The sequence below is a fragment of the Blennius ocellaris genome (assembly GCF_963422515.1).
Source record: "Blennius ocellaris genome assembly, chromosome: 4".
NCBI classification, from domain to species: domain Eukaryota; kingdom Metazoa; phylum Chordata; class Actinopteri; order Blenniiformes; family Blenniidae; genus Blennius; species Blennius ocellaris.
Genome location: NC_137653.1, coordinates 21,832,986 through 21,848,100, shown reverse-complemented (window position 1 = coordinate 21,848,100; position 15,115 = coordinate 21,832,986). Strand labels below are relative to the sequence as shown.

Genomic DNA, 15,115 nt, shown 5'->3' with positions numbered 1-15,115 from the left:
CAAGACTAACTTTGATTGTGATACAAAAAGATCCTGAATTTTCCAAAAAACAAAACAAAAACAAAAACTAATAAAAAGGCTCAACAACAGTTTTATGGTTACTAGCACTGACAAAAAAAAAAGAAAATACTCTAATGGTCACAGCTGTCACTGAAGTATTTTGTGTACTTTTTTTTGGCACAAGTGTGTATATATATTCTTTTAGCCATTCAAGTGCCATAGAAATTCTTTTGTTCTTTTTTTTTTGTTGAATGTCTTGAGGAGATGTTGACCAACCAATCACAGGCACCAGGGATGGAGCAGGAAGTGGAGGTGGTTAAAGGTTAGAGGAGACGAGCTGGAGTGTGATACCTCCAGAGCAAAAAGCACCACTGTCATACACTCCCCCCCCCCCCCCCCTTGCAACTACATGCGTTTGAAAATATGAACATAAAGCAGAGAGTATTTTTTATGAGCGTACCGAGCTCCATGGGTCTGTGCTCCAGTGGGGGCTAGAAGGGCACGGCTGAGTATTGCACTGCTCGCGATCTGGCGGTTTGTCGTGGATCTCGCAGCTCAGATCGTTGAAGCGCTCGCCATTCGGACGCTGACACACCACCAGCCTCGTCTTGATGCCGCCTCCACACGGCTTGGTGCACTGGAGAAGACGGAGAGCACAGAGTGAAGAAAACACCAGCGCTAATCAACAGATGTACTAAAGTCTGTGAAGTTAAACCCTTCATGGGGTAAATTTGCTATATTTGTTTTTAAATTGAGTAAACCTTTCTTCCCATTTCCTTCTTGTCAAACATAGAGCCCATGAGCCAAAACCGGCCTTGCACCAGGCTCCAATTTGGCCCGCCAAACTACCAAGCAAATTGTGAAAATGTAAAAAGAAAAATTTTTCACGATATTTTGCAGTATTATCATTAAAATTGGAGTCATGTTAAGATTGTAATCATGTTTGGGATAAATGTTTCGTTTTTCCAAAAAAAAAAAAAATCATGTATAATCTGTGCCATAACAAAGAAAAGTTTAAATTCAAAGGTTATTATGGCACTGTTTCAGCAGTTCAGCCAACTCAAGATGAAATTGGTCTGTATGTTGCCCCTGAACTAAAGTGACTTTGACACTACCGCTTCTAGCCAGTTCATCTGCAGTTAACTTGAACATATGGTAAATAAATGATCAAATCAATGAAACCCTAAAATGTTCCCAAGTTTGACAACATATGCCAAACACTGTTTGTGTGTCACATTTAAGACTTTTTTTTAAAATTTGCAAATATTAAATGATTAGGGAATAGATGAGTAGGTAAATGGTGTTCAATATATCAATATAGCATGTAGCTCATCTTTCACAGAAATCCACAAGTTAGAAATAGCGAAACGTGTTACTTTCTTGAGTAGAAAATGATTTACACTATATTCTATGTTATGTATAGTAAATGGAGCATCAGCTTATCTATTTATCTAAAGGTTAATTAAAATATTCTTACATCAAATTTTAGGTTGTGGTATTGCAATAAATACGATATAAAGTAGGGGGGCCGGGGACAAACACATGTGGGCCAAAACTGGACTGCAAGAGGCTCTAATTGAGTCCATGAAAAGAAAAATAAGAAGTGTTTTTTCTCCAACACATTTCTTAACAGTAGCGGACACAGATATCATTGATGCTGCCTTGAAAGACTGCAAATGGGCCTCAAAGCCATGCTGTCGTTATGAGTTAGTAAAAACATGCATGCGAAAGGCGGCACAGTGCAAGTTATAGGAGATTAAATTTTTTTGGGAACAATTCAAGAATTTTGCCAAAGAAATTGATATTAAATTTGGCCTTTTGTTGAGATTGTAGTGACTTTTGGGACCAATCACTCAGTTTTGCAAACATATTAACTTTTTCAAAATGCATACCCAACGTGCAACAACAAAGGACAACCTTTAACGTTTACATTTAAAGGATTTTATGCTTCTATTTTACTGATCTGGCTCAGTAGAGATGAAATTGGGCTGTCCCCTGAACGCAAGTGGTTAAAGAACATGCACCTGGCTAACAGTGATTATCTGCTAAGCAGACTCAAAAGCAACGTAAAGCTGAAGCAGTACGTGTCTCACCTCTCCCCAGTTCCCATAGATCCACTGGGGGCACGGCCCTGACTCGCAGGATCGCTGCTCATTGGGTCGGCTGCGGTCCTCACAGCTGTTGGCCGGGTAGCCGTTCTCGTCCTGGCACACTACAACTCGCCGCTGGAAGCCTCCCGCACACGTGCTGGAGCACTGTTGTTAAAGGGAGAGGGCGCACAGTGTCAGAAATACAGTTGTTGGAAACAGATGCTCGGTGTGCAGGCGTGGACGAGTCCCGGAGGGATACAGTGTTTACATTTCAGTTCAAGAAAATGACAAATGGACTAACAGTGCAAAGAAGACTCATGCAGAAATGACTAGAAATCTTCAATGTAGAAAATAAGGTATATATAAGTTGAACATGTGATTCTCTCTTTCTGTAGTAAACCCCTCTCTTACTGAGCCTTTGACATCCAGTGAACGGTTTCCTCTCGAAATGTATCTTGAAACACATGCACAGGTGCACCATTTCCAATTTGCTTGAATTTACACTGGTTTCCCTAGAGTCTCATGGCCATTGCAGATGTTTCAAACCCTGCTTTTTAGCGAAATAGAAAGTGTAACAGATGAGAAATGAGGATTCAAGTTGATGTTCAGTTTGATATTCATCCATTCTGACATCTTCACCTAACATCTTATTTCATGAAATCCATTTTGCTTCACGTCTGATCAGAAAGTGATTGCAGGGAGAACGAAAGACACTGAATTCATTTAACCTCACACAACTTTTCTTGGCATTTCTATACCTTTGCAAGATAGTTATAAGTTCCAAAAATACACAGGCTTATCAGATAGTAGTAGTGCGAATCTCAATCAAATGTTCTATGAATGTTGACTGAGTGCTGGCCTTGCAAGTGGATTTTTTTACCCAAATTTCACCATGAGTTCCTGGGAAATTCCTTCACTTTTCATGCAATATACCCAAAGCAACCAAGTGTATGCTTTTTCAACTGGAAAAGAAATCAATTGTGTACAATTGGCAGGGGTAAAGTAAGAGAGGGTTATGGTTCCACCGCACTGGATCTTTGCATAAATTTGCATGTAAATGAAAGTAAATGAAGGTTTTCATGTCTTGTGTCACCTTCACCAACAACCTGCCATTATGCCGTGTGCGATAAAGTGGCAAAAAGCAGTGTGTACCTTAACATTGTAGTGGATTCTGAGTGCACCCATTCAGAAATGTGACTCCCTCACCCTGTATTTTTTTCTCTACAAATCACACCCTGGACATAAAGCAACCACAGACATTCAGTCAATACCAGCAGGCAACTCATGTCTGAAGACTAAATATTGGATTTGAAATCCTCAGGTCACAGGAAGGAAATCCCCAGAAATAGCTTTGATCACTTCCCAGAATTATTTGAAGGTTATTTCTGATCACCACTGACCCACTTAAAAAAAACAAAAAACAGGGTGAGATGACCTGTGGCCAGCCGGTCATACCAGGGATATGAATCCCACCCACAAGCTAAAGGGAGATGTGGAGACAATGGCTCCTGTGCTGGGAAGTGGGAATAACAATGCATTTTAAGGGATGTATGAAGGTTATACAGTTTAAAACTAATAATAATACTCAACATTTGCAGGCCTCGTCTGACTAAATCTTATATATATAACAAGTTATATTTCTATGAAAAAGCATTAAAGTTTTGAATAAATCTGGATGATTTTTTTTTTATCATGCTTTGAGGCTTTGGGGAACGTGCAAGCAACAGCGACTGAAAGTGAGAGCACAATGCTAACTTTCATTATCCCGTGATGTTGCTTTAAAATGGCTAAAGCCTAATAGACCTGTGCTTTACTTCCAGGTTGATTAAAAACAAAGTGAATACTGAAAAGTAATTCCAGGCATCTGCTACACGTGGTCACTACAATTACAAGGAACACATGTTGGCATGTGAAAAAAAACAGTTGAGCATTAGACACACATTTTGGGAACTGCTGATTTGGGCTCTCAGAACCTGAGTTACTTTAATCCCAAACAAATTGTACTTATTTGTACAGGATAGTGTGATCTGTTTGAGCATGCTTTGTGGCTTATTGAGTGACAAAATAAGCACCACTAACAACATACCTAAACCCCCCCAAAAATTGCATGACGTTTTGAGCTTGCCTGCTGCTCGCTGCTGACTCGTATCCCCTCCATATTGCCACTACTAAGTCCAAATAGCGGTAGCTCTATCATTATGTGAGTGAGCGTCTGTGAGAGAGAGGATAATATGTATTTGAAATAATATTGATAATAATAATAGTAAAGTAAATAAAGTACCAGCAATAGTTAAAAAGTATTAACAAAATTAAAGTGATCAAGAAAAAGTATCTATAATGTAGTAAAAAAGTATTATTAAAGAACCATTAAGTCCAACTTGGGAAGATTGGGTGAAGTGAGAGTTGATAACATGAAGTTGGAAGTTTGGGTGGGAAAAGAAAAAAAAATACATATTTAAATAAAAAAGGCAAAGTATGGGAGATGATTTGTCACAAAGTTAAACTTGCAGGAAAAAAAAATTAAAAGAGAAGAAATTGAGAAAAGATGGGATGACCTCAGAACAAAAGACAACATATCTTAAAACAAAGCACCACAAATAAACCTGGTTGGGTGCAGCTGAATGAAACTCCTCTCAGAACAACAGCAGCTTTATTCTGCTCAAGGCTGAGCTGTTTTGCACCTTCAAATGTGTTAAACATGGATGGGACTGCTTTCAGGCGCCAGAGATCACATTGAATTATCCATGAGCATAAACTGCTAGGATTCTAGGAAACATGACTGATATTATGGACATTTAGTTTTTTTGCACATCTGACATCTGTCAGACGTAATAGACCCAATTTGGAGATCAGTTTTCATGTGGTATCAAGTTTGAGTGCCTTTTTTAATCTTGGAAATAACTTATTAGCAATGAGGAAGCTTGACGGCAAATGCAAAATACATTTGGACCATATGAGCCGCGCATAGCGGCTGCACGCAGAAGGGAGTTCCAATGATTGGGCCACATTACAAAGTAGACCAGGAACAGTCAAGAGACTGACATCTTGGTTAACTAACATCAAGGAATGATGATCGATGATCCCTTCAGTAAATAAATCAGGCCCAATGTTTGAGACAGATGAGTCATGTCCATTGACAGAAATTGTCCAAATGTAACAAAACTTCTCACAATTAGCTTCTTTCAAAGATAATGTGTGACTGGCGTTGATATTGTAACCACGTGTCACATGTTTACTGTCAAACCTCAGAGAATTGAATCTGTGTGTCATGAGGTTGTAGTGTGTGCGGTGTCTCACCGCGCCCCAGGGTCCGGTCCGCCACTGGTGGGATTGGCTGCGTGGCAGGTTGTTCCTGGAGCTGGTGTTGGGTGAGGACGGCAGAGGTCGGGACTCGCTGGACCGGGGTGGACACTGAGACATGGCGCAGTCCTGCTCCGTGGTGGGACGGTCGTCGGGGTCGCATTCACTGGTGCTCACCTCCTGGTCGCTGAAGTTGACGCACACCACCTCTCGAGTGGTCTTCCCCTGGCCACAGGTTACCGAGCACTGACGGCAGAAACACAGGGTGAGGAAGGAATTCTTCCATTTGGCCTGTACTGATAATTGGACACAAAGCTGAACTGTCAACGTCACGTTACTTATCGGAAGATACTACTGTAATACCAGCTGATATAATTTCTTAAAATAAACAATTTCTACCATTAAAAGCAAGATGGGACAACAAAACAAGAGGACTGCAAACAGCAGCTCAATTTGCATTTTGCACCAAGAGGTTTCATTAAAATTGGCCCAATGTTGTGATTGTAATACTTTTCTGAACTAATTTTCTGTAGTGATTGTTTGGTTATGCAAAAATCTAGACATTTTCATGCCATATACTCTGCACCACTACAAAGGAAAACTTTAAAGGTTAAATTTAAATGTTATTATTTCACTATTTTACCGGTTCAGCCCACTCAAGGTGATGTTTTGGCTGGATGTGGCCCCTGAACTAAAATGTGTTTGACGCCCCGGAATATTACGAGGTCCCCCAATAAGTACTAATGCTCTCTCCCTCAGCTGCTCCAAAGAAGATTCTCTCTGTCTTGCAAAAAGTGATCTATTATACAACATTATGCAACAGCTGTCTACTTAAAAAAAACCTGGCCTGGGAGTACACGAGCCAGATGTTTACACATCTCTGTCACTACATTTCATAGGATTATAAATACTGGAGGACAGTTTTACACACATGAAGCAGAAGCATATGATGTGACACTAAATTAAGCTGTAAAGACTGTGAAAACAATAACAGAAATCTGTGATATCAGAGCGTGTGTGTGTGTGTGTGTGTGTGTGTGCGTGCATGCGTGCGTGCGTGCGTGCGTGTGTTTTTGGACAGGCCTCCAAATTTGTTTTTGGCCCTGAGATGAACTATTTCTCTTCAGGGGGTCAATGAGTGTCTTTGGCTTGGTGGTTGATGTGTGGGTGTGCCTGTGTGTGTGTTTTGTTTATGTGTATGGTGACCAGACCTGCAGTCTTGACTGTACTGTATCACCAGGGCTCTGATGAGAAACATCTGTAAACAAGGCTGGAGCCCCCTCACTGCAGCCCCTTGCATCTCTCAGCTCCAGAAACTTTGCGCCTTGCGCCGAATAACTCTCTCACTTCCTCCGTGCACACACACACACACACACACACACACACACACACACACACACACACACACACACACACACACACACACACACACACACACACACACACACACACACACACACACACACACACACACACACACACACACACACACACACACACATCTCTGGTCTGCCAGGCACCCTTTTCCAGTTATGGATCCACACTTGCGCACCAGCTGCCAACCTGTCTCCTCATCCTTTCTCACACCAACATCTAAGTGCTGTGAGCACTCACTGATTATTGGTGGGAATAACTCTCCACCAACAGAGCTAGATCTTACTAAGAAAAACATCTGCATGACAGTGCTGATGACATAAATTAAGTTAATCCTCAATGCTGACGCTGTCTGTTAAAAAGAAGAAAAAATAAAAATAAAAGATGCAGATCTTAGGCAGGAACGGGAAAATTCACTGCCACATGTTCATTTATTTGAAGTGTTCTTCCAACTCTGGCTGAGCTTGCACGCCTTCTGAAATACTATTCGACAGCTTTGTTAAATACAAACGCACACATTTCTTCTTCTTTTTCTTACCACTGTCCATTCCAGCACTTTCCACTGTCCGCAGGCCACCACTGAGCACACCTCCCTGGCAGCGGGTTTGGGAAGGTGGGCACACGCTGCCTCTTCCGCCACGCCACCCTGGTTGTCGCGGCAACTCACGTAGCGCATCCGCGTCCCTTTGCCACAGCTGGCACTGCACTGTTGTGCAGGTGACAAATGTTAGCAATGCTGCTAAAATACAAAAAACAACAACAATAAAGTGATAATACACGTGGCAAGTGGGCCGACCTGGGTCCAGGATCCAAACCGCCACTGGGTTTTGTGGCTCTGGTGGGAAGGGACTTTGGTCCCTGGGGGGATTGGGTGGCTGCTGGGACATTGGGCCAGTTCACAATCCTGTGGAAGAAGGGACACATACACTCATTCATGCAGTGATTAACAGAATGAATATACTGTACCAACATCTGTCTCTGACTACCAAATACCATGAATATTACAGATAGCTCTTCCGACATGGGACAGTCATTAACTTTAACTGTATTCCTTTCAGCCCTGCATTTGAGAGTCGTTGTGTTTCCCATCAGCCCTCCACCCCCGACCCTCACCCCCAACCTTACCAAAACAACATTAACAGGGTCCGCCCCATCAGTTCAAACTATGGATTGTGGCAGTAAGCCACTCAGCATAAAGCCCTGATCCCTGTCATAACAGGTCATAGTGGAGTGGTATTCAGGGCTCCAATACCCATGCTGGCGTGGTCATAAACCCCACCCCTAATCCACCCCCTTGTCCCTCACCTTCCGCCCTTTCCTATTTTTTCCCTTCATGCCCTCTGGTGCCCTCTGACCCCCTGTCTCTAGAGATGAAGCCCTTAATCAGGTCACACAGACTCTGAGTTGACCACAAATTCCACACACTACCCCCTAAAAAAAAGAAATAGGCCTCATGGTAGCACTAAAAGTCGCTCCATGCACACCTCCTCACATTTTGCACTTTGGAGCTTTTTGTATTTTGTCTATGAGACCGAAGTGCTGGTTGGCTTCTCTTCTACTTCTTTGCGGGAATATCGAGCAAACAATCTTTTCAGACCACGTTCCTCCGCTTTGTGCTCGGACCTCCATCCATCAATTCTCCTCTCTTTTTGTAAGTCCTGCTCAGTGATGGGTGGTGGTGGTGGGACCAGCGGCCTGGTGGCCCACTTCATGGCTGGCTGGTTAGAATCACAACGAGGTGGGGCGACTGCTTCAGGGTCACTGGTCACTGGTCTCTGCCGGCCCAGGCACCGGAATTAAGAGCTGCTGCGACTAGAGGGGGGCCTCATCCTGAGTCTGCATGCTCAGCCCTCTGAAATGGGTGTACGCCCCATGCTGACCAAACAAAACTCTCATTCAGCTCAAAATGCTCAAACTTTCTGAGACACTTTCAATATGTGTTTGAATGTTTACCATGCAAAATTGTCAATGTCTTTTGACTCAAAACACTGAACTGTGAGTTCAATGCATATTCTAAAACATGTTGATATGTCAGTAATATAAGAGAAAAATCTGTGAACATTTTGAGACAATGATTCAAGAGGTAATGATTCAAGAAGCAGGACGCTGCATCATGAAGCTAACGAGCAAAACAAGTTCAATCCCAAGAGATAGTTGTTGCTGGAGATAGTAAGTGGGCTAAGTTTGGCTGGTCCTTATGGTTATGAATCTATGTTTAAAAAAAACAACAACAACAACAAAATCATCTATCAAATGCTCAATTAATAAAACAAACCCATTAACCTTTGCTGTCATGACAATATATTGGAAGGATTACAGTGCTCTTAGGGAAACTGCCTCAAAGACAGATTAAGCAAAAATCATTTGGGATGAAAACTCATGAACTATATGAAATGCTTGTTGTAGGTCATTGCTCAAGTAATTGGCTTGGCCAACTTTAGAAAAAAAACCTGTTTGTTTGGGGAGGGTTTCTATAGGATTTGCTGCATCTTGAATATAATCTTTAGAAGTCCCACCAGGCTAAGGTCCCATTTACACAACAACGTTTTTTTTCTTTTTTTTTTTTAAAAAGGAAAAAAAAAAATTGACTCGGAGCAACCGAAAACGCAACTTTTTGAAAAACGCTCCAACTCCGTCTCTGTGTAAACGAGGAAAACTAAACTTTTCCAAAACGTTGACATTGTGCATGTGCACTACGGTCATAGGGAATAGTTCTGCCCATGTGTGAGAAGGATTAATTCATAGCAATGAATGAGTTGTGTGCTCTTGATCCTTGAATTTTGAGTTTATCTAATAAAGTGTGCATTTCTTTACTGCACAATCATCTGGATCACATCTGAAGACACATTTTTTTTCTTACAAACAACCCATACTGAGTGGACCAAAACAACAAATATATACAGTTTGAAGGAACTTCAATGTTTACAGCGTACTGTTCTCTGCTCGCATACATAGATGCTTTAATTGCATAAAAACAGCACCCACTAGTGGCCCTACAGAAAAACTACATCATTGTTTCAGCCATCTTTGTGTAGAGTCTAAAACACGTCTAAACACAAAACTTTTCTGAAACAAAAATGCCAAAATGATGCATTTTCACGAAGAAGGTTGTCGGTAAAACAGGGCCTCATACGAACGTATGTCTATAGCGCAAGCTGATTGGTTGTTAGAGGAAACAGGAGGAGACTAAGCCACAGAAACTGACTCTCATGAAATGTAATAAGTTCAAGAAAAGTGACCGAGTGTTTCATGTTTGGGGGAGTTCACACCTGTGCCTTAAGCTTAAGAGGGTCAGAGGGACTTAACAGTGTTGTTCTCTGCACACGTGTGTGGGTTCATTAGAAACAAATACACGTTGCTGTGTAAATGCTAAACTTTTCTGAAATGAACACAGAAAAACAATGCGTATAACCTTAAGTGTTCTCACAAAACTCAACATTATCACACATGTTCACCTGATATTGTGCAGCCATTACTATATGTTATTGAAAATTGACATCACAACTGATTTATCCATTCACCCCTCTTTTCCACTCCGTTCATATGGGGCCAGACTGTCCTGGTTGTCCTCTAATGGAAGACACTTGAGGGGGGGGGGGGGGGGTGGTAGTAAGATTTACTACTTGTGTCTGCCATCTTGATTTCATGAAAATGTTGAACAGCAACAGGAACTTTAAAGAAATTCAGGAAAACTCTACAATAAACACCTCTCCCAGTGTTTTTCACTATTTAATTGCCTATTCTGTGACTGTAGAAATGACCAAACTCTCTCTTCTCATCGAGTTGTAGTCTTTGTTCTTCCCCACATTTATTTCAATAAAACCTAAATGTGTATTCTCAGTGAGCTTGCTCGTTGGTGCCCAGTTATTCACTGTCTTGCCAAATGTATTTACTCAGTCAGAAGGTGTTTCCTTCCTGGTTGGTGAGGACGGCATATCTGTGCAAGATGGTGGGAACATGTTCCTGTTTGATTTTTTTTTTTTCATCCACTCGACTGTAGGTCTTTTCTTCCGGTGTGTTCCAGTCCTAAAAACCAACATGACTTCTGCAACACATTGAGTGTCTATTGCATAATTAAGGCAAGGATATTTTGAAGAAAAACAGAGAAAGACCACATGCCTTTGAGGGATTCTGTCTGAGAGTTGCGTGGGGTGGGTTTATAAAGTCCGGTTTAACTTCCCCTTCATTTTCTCTTACCAGATCAGAAAGGATATTTCTATTGAAACCAGGTGAAGATTAAATGTTTATTTGTGTGTGTTTCAGGCGACGGCGTCTCATGAGTGTGGCGTCGGCCATGGCACAACTGCGAGGAGGAGGAGGAGGAGGAGGAAGAGGAGGAGGAGGAAGAGCACAGACTGAAGGGAGGATGAGGAAGAAAAAAAGGTTCCTACCTGGGTGTCAGTGGGTCGTGTGGCAGCGTTACATTCAGTGTCATCCATGACGGCACCATAAGAGCCAACCACACATTTCACTGCTCGCATCTGGTAGCCTGGCCCGCAAGAGGTAGTGCACTGGGTTCAAACAGAGAAAAAAAAAAAGAGGTGGTGGTTGGGGGGGTGGAGGGGGGGACATTAGCAACACTGAACCAGGGAGAAAAAGACAAGGAAAGAAAGCACAAAACAGATGGCTCTTCTAAGCTGACATAGCAATCCCCCTCACAAACAAGTTAATAAAACAGCCTTAACACAACGGATTTTCCTTTCTGATAATAGTCTCAAGGGATCAAACACACCAGGACGCTCGTATACATCGCACCGGCTCACTTTTCCACTGTAGCTACGTCAAAGGGTGCGATCCTGCACTTTCTTCTGGCTCACCGCCCTCAGTGAAACAAGGTCAAACTTGTGTGGCGGCAACTTCAGCTACCATTTGACCACGCTTCATTAAACTACTTCAAATATACCTTAACGTGTGCACATCCTCTGACGGGGGGCGCGAAAATATCTCACATTTTTGGGTGTCCAGTTCTTGTGTACACAGGCAGACACTGTAGACTATGGCGATAATCCTATAGCTTTTGGAAGTTGGTGTCTGTCTCTGATCTGCTGCAGAGGGGGAAAACAATGAGTCTTGATGGCTCACTTTCTAACTCAATTTTACTCATATTGATGTATGAGATGATAACTCTTTAAGAACAGCACTCAGACTCAATCTTCAGGGGATGTGTTCATTTTCAACACCTCAGCCCGCACATCAATACCACTGAAAGACTCGATGTCAGTTAGAATAAGAGCTTTTCTACATGTAGCTAAAGCAATTGGGAGGCAGTTTTAATACAGAGCAGTCCATCATACTGAGCTTGCTAATGCTAATTTATTCTTCATTTGCACAGAATAAGAATATAAAACAGAATTATAAGAAAAAACGATCATGGAAGAACAAGCAGAGAAAACTAACAGTGGATTTAATAAAAACAGTCACCTCAGACTCAGTAGGGTTTTAGTTGGACAGGAGATAATTTAATAATTTAGCCTTACAAAGGGCCAAAGAGGAAAGCATTTTAAATGATTTGTCCATTGAGTTGCGGAGTTGAAGAACATAAAATCATTTGAACACATCTACCTGAGCCACACAACATATCACACAATTCTATCTCTTCCAAGGAGAGATAGACTCAACCTAGTTGTGAAACATTCACATATAAGCCATAACACTATGACCACCTGCCCAATATTGTCAAGGTCCTCCAATGTCTAGCAAACAGCAATACACTGTCTCCTCTCACACATTTCTATCAGAAGCAACTTTAAAGTCAATAGCAATTTGACCTTGTCTGCTTGATTGGACCACACAGGCCAGCTTTCACTCCCCACATGCATCAATGAGCCATAAGTTCCCCGACTTCCCCTATTCTTGGACCACTTTTGATAGATACTGACCACCATAGGCTGAACGAACCACACAACCCAGTTTTCTACATCTAACGCATTCAAAAGGTGGTGACAAATATATCCCACCATCTAACCGAGGCCACGATATAGAGAGCTGCATAAACTCACTTCACCTGTGAGTTTTCATAATGTTATGGCTGATCGGCGCACACATGCAGACAAACACACATCAGACATCACTCCCGCAGTACCGCCGAATCACACAAATCCACACAAATAATCACAGTTCTAACATGCCTGAAGAAAGCGGACAGAGGTGTCTTGAACATGATGTAAACACGTGTGATGGGACTCACTTGTCCCCACGGTCCGACCTGCCAGGAGGCACACTCCTGCTGCTGGCACGTCTGCACCGATTCGGGTTTCGATGTGCCACAGAAGCGATCATCGAGACGGTCTTCACCAAACTGACACCACGTCTGTCGGTGCTTGTAGCCTTTCCCACATGTCACAAGGCACTGGAAAACAGAGATTATTTTTTTTCTTAAGTTACATGGTTACATAGATTATTAACAAGTGGATGAACAAACAATGAGCTATGAATGCAGAACTCACAGTGTTGTGTGAAGTGGGATATTCAGATTTTGGAGTGAAATGAAATGGTGGGGGTCCAAGAAATAGGGCAAGTGTGTTTATTATTATGTTAGTACAGTCTGTATGTACATAGAGGAGTGTTAGTGTTTGGCAACACCACACAGTAAATCTGAAAAATTCCTGGAATGCAGCCCACAGCTTTGCAAGGTCCTTGCTCTACGGTGTGTAAACTGTGCAGCAGTTAAGTATGATCGTACCCTGCAAACACCACTTTTCCAGCACTTAAAAGCAGCAGAGTGAGAAAAGAAACTTCCCCAATGCTGCACAAGTAACATTTATGTCTGATAACTGCTGGCAAGGAGCGATACAACTCTCAAAAAACATGTTTTCTCTTTCAGTTGAATAAATATAGCTGAATAAACTATGATGAAGGCCTTGCATAACTGAGTAACTGTAGACAAATGACAAAATCTTCCTTGAAATGTTTCTTTCTATCTAAAAAAATTACCACCAATCAGAGGAAAAAAACAACTGAATATATTCATTTAAGGTTTAAAATCAGGGTGTAAAACATGAGGCCCAAGTGGAGATGTTGCCATGAAACACAGAAAACTAACATTAGCTTCCAAGCCATGCTGTAAGGGTGACTTTGTAAAAGCATAATGCCACAGCTACAGGAGATAATTTTGGGACATTTCACTGTATTTTGCAGCAGAACATATCGTTACACTTGGACATTGTAGTCATTTTTGGTCACAATTGTTTGGATGTGAAACTATTGACCTTTTAATTTCCTACACTCTGTGCTGTACATAATTAAAAAAAGAAAACAACTGAAATTGTTGAAATGGCAAATTGGAATTGGAAATGTGTAAAAGCAAAGAATACAAAACTGCGAAATGGCTAACAAGGAGAAAAACAGTGAAAAAAAATAAATAAGATGAATTGGTTAAAATCTATTAAACAACCTACATTTCTGAAACAGTTGAAAACACAAAAAAATGGGAACAAAACAAAAACAGTTTAAATCTACTTTCAAAAATGGATGAAATTGTTAAACAAGGATACCTCACCTCACTTATTTATTTAATCACTAATTTAACTCATTACTAAATCCCTTGTTTTATGACATTGTCATTATGTATTTACTTTTATTGCTATCATGTAACAGTGAATTTTTGCACTGTGAGCTGCTGGACACCTTGAGCTCCCCACCTGGGAGATTGTTTTTCTACTCTACAACTACTAAAAACTCTTAAAAACTCAACCAGATGTTTGCGGTTATAAATTGTACTTGAAACTTCAACGAGAAGACAAACTTTGCCAACTTCATGAGCTGTGTTATTGTCATTTTTAGAATTAAAACATGTATTGTGGCTCCATGTGAATGTGAGCTGGTGGAAAGTGTCTCTTCTGGTCATAATGGCTGCAGGCCTGTGGGCTGAACTGACCTCGGACCAGTCACCGGTCTTCCATTGTGGACAGAGGAATTCGTTGCATGGTTGGACGGTCAGCTTGTCTCTTTGACTGCATTTGCTCTCGTCACCTCCGGCCTCCGCTGCCTTTCGACACACTGCCCCTCGACGGCGGGTGCCCCCGCCGCAGCTCTTGGAGCACTGCAGAGGAAAGGTGTCGTCAAACCCCCGATCAGATGAAACTCCGATCTGCGCATGCACATATTAATCGCCGCCATCCTCCATCTTCGGCAGCTATACCTCTGACCAGGGGGAGTACTCCCACCCGCCCGGGTTGCAGTCTCCATGACAAGTCTCTTTGTCGTCCGGTTTGCGCAGACCACTGCAGTAGCGCTCGTCAACCTTCTGGGTCTTTCCGTCGGCACGGCTGATTTTGGCGCAGTATATTTCCAGCGTGCGATATCCGAGGCCACACTGGGCCGTGCACTCACTCTTTCGAGCGATGTGCCAC

The 15,115-nt window shown here is 42.0% G+C and overlaps 1 protein-coding gene across 1 annotated transcript in view; it reads right to left on the bottom strand.

The window, feature by feature from the left end:
* Positions 1 to 448: 448 nt before the first annotated feature.
* Positions 449 to 15,115, bottom strand: part of adamts9 (ADAM metallopeptidase with thrombospondin type 1 motif, 9) — a gene marked incomplete at both ends in the record, with an annotated part of 31,837 nt that continues 17,170 nt past the window's right edge. The window contains 9 exons of the mRNA XM_080495682.1: positions 449 to 637; positions 2,094 to 2,255; positions 5,388 to 5,636; positions 7,303 to 7,470; positions 7,561 to 7,668; positions 11,156 to 11,275; positions 12,952 to 13,113; positions 14,641 to 14,805; positions 14,905 to 15,115. Coding sequence (XP_080351808.1) covers positions 449 to 637; positions 2,094 to 2,255; positions 5,388 to 5,636; positions 7,303 to 7,470; positions 7,561 to 7,668; positions 11,156 to 11,275; positions 12,952 to 13,113; positions 14,641 to 14,805; positions 14,905 to 15,115 — 1,534 coding nt within the window. The remainder of the gene's footprint in view (positions 638 to 2,093; positions 2,256 to 5,387; positions 5,637 to 7,302; positions 7,471 to 7,560; positions 7,669 to 11,155; positions 11,276 to 12,951; positions 13,114 to 14,640; positions 14,806 to 14,904) is intronic.